Source organism: Helianthus annuus, chromosome 10 (genome assembly GCF_002127325.2).
Source record: "Helianthus annuus cultivar XRQ/B chromosome 10, HanXRQr2.0-SUNRISE, whole genome shotgun sequence".
In the NCBI taxonomy this organism is placed as follows: domain Eukaryota; kingdom Viridiplantae; phylum Streptophyta; class Magnoliopsida; order Asterales; family Asteraceae; genus Helianthus; species Helianthus annuus.
This window is the reverse complement of record NC_035442.2, coordinates 13,566,245-13,572,244: the sequence shown is the minus strand read 5'-3', so window position 1 is coordinate 13,572,244 and position 6,000 is coordinate 13,566,245. Positions and strand designations below refer to the sequence as shown.

At 37.1% G+C, this 6,000-nt stretch overlaps 1 protein-coding gene across 1 annotated transcript; it reads left to right on the top strand.

The window, feature by feature from the left end:
• Positions 1 to 250: 250 nt before the first annotated feature.
• Positions 251 to 1,667, top strand: LOC110884040 (histone H1). Its single transcript, XM_022131713.2, has 2 exons — positions 251 to 572; positions 900 to 1,667. Exons 1-2 carry the CDS (start codon positions 387 to 389, stop codon positions 1,548 to 1,550), a joined length of 837 nt encoding a protein of 278 aa, XP_021987405.1. The 5' UTR covers positions 251 to 386; the 3' UTR covers positions 1,551 to 1,667.
• The last annotated feature ends 4,333 nt before the right edge of the window (positions 1,668 to 6,000 follow it).

Genomic DNA, 6,000 nt, shown 5'->3' with positions numbered 1-6,000 from the left:
CGTAAAGCTAACTTAATTCTCTACACAACCAACAAAACCTCATCAAAATCCATCAAGTGTAGCTCAAGTTATACCAAAACAAATCAAGCATAGAAACACACCATGCCTACCATTCATCCAAAATCTTCATTACACCTCTCATTAAACACCTCATCCATCTTGTCTTGTAGCCGTTGATCTTAAATAATCGAACGGATAATATTCAAACTCACACCATCCGTGTGGTAGGCCTATCAACCAATCAGATTTCAGTATCTCTACACCCCTCATTAAATTCACTTTATTTAAATCCCAAATTTCATCATCATCATCATCATCATCAACATCACACACCTGCAATTTCCGATCTGCTATATCAAAACCCTAACGAAACTCTAGCTCACGTAATGGCGACGGAAGAACCGATTGTTGCGACTGAGCCTACTGTGGCGGAGCCGGCCGCCGCCGGCGACACGGCGACGGAAGCTCCTCCGGCTGAAACCGAGGCTAAGGATGCGAAAGTGAAGAAGACGAAGAAAGCTTCTGCTCCACGAAAAGCTAAAAAACCTGCTCTACATCCTCCGTACTTTGAGGTATGATTTGTTGTTTACATTTCCGTTTTTTGACCTAATTTTGTTGTTCGATTCGATAATTGATCTGAATTTGTTGTTTGATTGAATAATCGCTCTAATTTCGTTGTTCGATTGAATAATTGAGCTGATTATGTTGTTCGATTGAACTATAGATCTGAAATTGTTGTTCGTGTGAATAACTGCTCTGAATTAGTTGTTATCGATTGTATAAACGAACTGAATTTGTTGTTCGACTGAGTAATCGATCTGAAACTGTTGATTGTTTGAATAATTGATGTGAATTTGTTGTTCGATTTGAAATATCTGACGTTCGATGTGAAACTGTAGATGATTAAGGAAGCGATTGTGACGTTGAAGGAGAGAAATGGATCGAGTCAGTATGCGATAGCTAAGTTTATCGAAGAGAAGCAGAAGAATCTTCCGGCGAGTTTTAAGAAGACGTTGTTGACTCAATTGAAGAAGTTTGTTGCCGGAGGTAAGCTGGTCAAAGTCAAAGCTTCTTACAAGCTACCAGCGGCTAAATCTGCTAGTGCATCAGCTCCGGCGAAGAAGAAGCCAGCTGCGAAGAAGAAAGCACCGGCTAAGAAGAAGGTAGCCGCAGCTTCCAAACCTAAGGCTGCAGCTAAGCCGAAAGCCAAAGCTCCAGCTAAAGCCAAGCCGGCTGCAAAAGCTAAGCCAGCTGCGAAGGCTAAACCGGCTGCAAAGGCAAAGCCGGCTGCGAAAGCTAAACCGGCTGCAAAGGCTAAGCCGGTTGTGAAGGCGAAACCAGCTGCTAAGCCGAAAGCGGCAGCAGCTCCTGCGAAGAAGAAGGCAGCTGCGAAGCCGGCGGCTAAGGCTGCAAAGACTTCTACTAGAACGTCACCGGGGAAGAAAGCTGCGGTGAAGAAGACACCGGCTAAGAAGGCGGCGCCGGTGGCTAAGAAAGCAGCGGCTGCGCCGAAGAGAGGTGGGGCCACCACAAGAAAAGGGAAGAAGTGATGAGAATGAGATGTTTGTTTGTTTGTAGGGATTCAGTTGTAAAGTTTGATTTGTGGGTTTATTGTACCCATGAAAATTTATAGAGTTTGCATTATCTTATCATGTTTTCATATAATCTTTTAATTGTTGTTCAGCTATTTGATTATCACAAATTCTGGTTGGAACTAAAACGTTTTATCTGCTTGATATCGTTGTTCAGTTAGATTGGTAATGAATACATTGTATCGAAGCTTGACCTGAATGATGGAGGTCAAAAACATATATACCAAAGGTGGAGATATTATGCCCTTTAATATAAAACTTCTTAACTTACTATGATAATCTAAATAAACAACAAGATGAATCACTTATACAATTGGATCCATCTATAGACATAGGTGGAGATATTATGGACCTTATAAAAGGGGTAATAATATAGATGCCATTGACCAAAGGTGCAATAAGGTTGAAAATTATTAGCTGTTAAAAAAAGGGAAAATTACCAGACTAGCCGCTTGACCAGTCATTTTACGAAAATAGCCATTTGACCGGGCTTAATGGACCTTCCCATCGAAGTGAACTCCCATTTTTATGCACCTTCAATCCAGCCACAAACAAGCGGACACGTGTCCCTCTTACCTGACCAGACTTTATGCACCTTCAATGTCAGCCGAGCCGCTACAAGTACAAGCCGAGCCGCTTCGCCCCCTGCCCCACAAGTACAAGCCGAGCCGCTACAAGTACAAGCCGAGCCGCTTCAGTAGTATTTTTTTTTAAATTTCAAAAAACATCAAAAAAATATCAAAATACATCAAAAAAATATCAAAATACTCTTTTCTCCATTTTTTTTATGAAGGCCGTCTAAGAAAAATATAAAAAAATTTATACACATACTAGCTTATATCTTTTAACTAAGAAATATCGTTTTTAAATATTGATGTGGACAGTGTTTCTTTTTCTAGCCATATTTTTTTATTGTTTTCAGGCCAAATAAACATTACTCAAAATTACTTATCTTTTTATTAATTTGCAGGTATCAAAATTATTTAATATTGTAATATTTTTAGGATTTATAAGACCGTTTTGTGTAATATTGATATAAGTATAATGTTTATTGTTTCTAATTCATCTCTTATCGAAATAAAGAAATATGTGAACAAATCAATTTGATTGCTATATATGTATAAGTTATGTTAGTGTATATGCAAAGGTTCAAAAAATGGTAGACAACAAATACGTTCGGTGACTTTTAATATAACCTGTACATTTATATGTAAGTTAGATAATATTTTAAAAAATATACATAAATTACCGATAAAAATATATATAAATTTCCGATATAAATTACCGATATATATCATGATTAGTTATTTAAAAAATTATATAAACGATATTTTTTAGTTTTTTTTCCTGAATGTCTTGATATACATTTTATTAAAATTATAAAAAAATATTATTTTTTAATTCATAGGTTAAAACTATAAAAAAAACTCACTTTTTTTATAATATAACCTGCACAAGATGTAAAACTATTATTTTTTTATAAAAATGTAATGTCTTGTTCGTAAGTTAAAATTAATATTCATAGGTTTGAAAATAAATATTTTTTTATTTGTTTCGAAATATATATAGTCTTATGGATGTGTGCATATTTTTTTTAAAGTAATTGTTCGAAAAAAAAAGAAAAAAAAATTAAACTAAACGTGACCAAAGTATGTATTCAAACAAAGATAACGAGAAGACAAAAAACACATGTGTGCAAAATCCAGATGTTATATATACTTACGAAATTATACATAAAAAACACATGTAATTCTTGGGCATGTGTTGAAAGCCCATAAATTCAAATGAAACGGCTTGGGGGTAGGTGGCATGCTGAAGCGGCTTAGATCCAGGGTGTAGCGGCTTGGGCATGGGTTGAAAGCTCATAAATTCAAATGTAAAGGCTTGGGGGTAGGTGGCATGCTGAAGAGGCTTAGATCCAGGGTGTAGCGGCTTGGAATGGGGCAAAGCGGCTCGGCTTGGCCATGAAGCGGCTCGGCTTGTACTTGTAGCGGCTCGGCTGACATTGAAGGTGCATAAAGCCTGGTCAGGTAAGAGGGACACGTGTCCGCTTGTTTGTGGCTGGATTGAAGGTGCATAAAAATGGGAGTTCACTTCGATGGGAAGGTCCATTAAGCCCGGTCAAATGGCTATTTTCGTAAAATGGCTGGTCAAGCGGCTAGTCTGGTAATTTTCCCTAAAAAAAATATAGATGCTGTTAACTGATCCAAACCGATCTGAACTTGGACCTTACAAAAGGGGATAATAATATCGATGCCATTAATTGACCTGAACCGATCTGAACTAGTAAAAAAAATGCTAAAATCAGGTTATGACTCCTATGACTTCACCATTAGCAAACGGAGATCCAGACGTAATATTATTCTTTAGCCACGAGAATAAGATAAAGGTTTTCATACATATGCAAAATATTTACTGAATCTAATAATACTTTGACTTTTCACTCAATTGACTTTTAAGTTTTTAATCACACCACCAAACAAATTATTTTCTTATCTAACAGTTGCAACACACCATAACCATACTGGAGTCCATTACATATAACGAACAGAAGCTAGCAAGTGACCAGCAGATACAATCCAAAATCAAAACACCACACCTGCACTACCTATCTATTTATTACAAATTTCACACCCTAACTATATTAGGATCCAAAATCATGGCTGTCCCTAGGGGGGCAAACGAGCTGAGTTAGTCGAGTTTGGCTCGAAAAAAGCTCGAATGAGCCGAACTTAAACGAGCCTGAGCCCGAGACTAAAAACAAGCTCGTTAAGTAAACAAGTCCGAGCCCGAGCTTCGCTTATCGAGCTCGAGCCAACTCGCAAGCCTAAACGAGCCCAATATTTATTTAATTTTTCCTTAATATATTACATAAAATATTAATAGTTATACTTTATTAAATAAATAAATTTAAAAACAAAGCTCGAATCTAGCCGAGCTTGAGCTCGAGCTTTCGTAAACTAAACGAGCTCGACCTAGAGCCTTGTCGAGCTCGAGCTCGGCTCATATGCACCCCTAGCTGTCCCTAACTAGTCTTTGTTTGTAACGGGTCAAATGAAAGCAACTTACATTATTTGTCAAGACAAAAAATATATTTGCAGCAGTCAGGTTATTAGTGGTTGAAAACTGCTTACATCATTTATCAAAAAAAAAAAAAAAAAAGCTGCAGCAGCCAGGTTACTAGTTGTTTCATCAAACAATTTACTTACAGAAGTTGATGATCTTCATCTGCATCAAATATGCAACTAACAGTGGGCGTGATGCTAAGTTTGAGCTGCACCAATGAACAACTAACAAGCCTCATATGGAAGAACATGGATAGCCCACTCATGAAATATTTTTTAAAATATGAAAAAATACTATAAACATGACAGTGTGACCCATGACTTCAACAAGTCACAAACAACCCTTGATAAAAGTAATCCTTTAACCAACCATTGCTTTCAAGATCCATGAACAAAAAGCCAAATACGTAAGAAAAAAATGTCATAAATGTTCTAAGTTACCAAAGAAGAAAACCTTTACTAGACAAATGCATCCTTAACTCCCTTAATCACCTAAGCCCATCATACCTTTCAGCAAACTCAAGCGTACATCCGGAGGACAACTAAATAATGATCTTGCTTTAGCTTGATTCTCCACCAAATAATTGAAAGGCAACGGTGTCTCATTAGGTTCCAAACCCATCGGCTCCCGGTGATATACTCTTTCTAATATTTGATTACTTTCATGAATAGCAAGAGCCACATTGTCAATACTTTTCGTAAGTTTTGAGGTCAAATCTTCATCTTCTTGTGCAACTCTTCTTTTTCTACTTTTAATTTTCTTTGAAGTTACAGACTGCTCAGGTTGAATATCATCATCTATATGGTGTTGGCTCTCAAGAATTACATCACTGGCAACTAAGAAGTCATCCACATCTGGAATTGTTTCTATGTTCTGGAATCGAACATTTCGTTCTTTAGCAGTTTTGGCTTGTGCACCGGACGCCCTATCATTATCAAATAATTCCAACATCTCATTATAGTTTAGAGAGTTTCTTCGTCTTCAATGCTACAACTCAGCTTCAATTAACTGAGTGTTAGGATTCCATGAGAACCCACTCAATGACGTCCCGCGAAACATATCATACCACTGCGAGAAACGGTCCTTCAACATTTTTAGCCGATGCTTCAAATGATTTTTTGTTACATCAATTTGAAGCTTTGTGCTCAGCTCCTCAACCATATTATTATATGCTTGTGTAGTAAAGTTGCCATTAATCCTAAAGCCATTCTCTTGTTGCTTTAACATGGCTTGTATGAAAAAATTGTCCATATTTTCTGTCCACATTAGTGTTTCCTTCTTTCCGGTGGCTTTGAGTTTGCTCATGATAACCTTCTACATGGTTACACAAAAATTAACATAT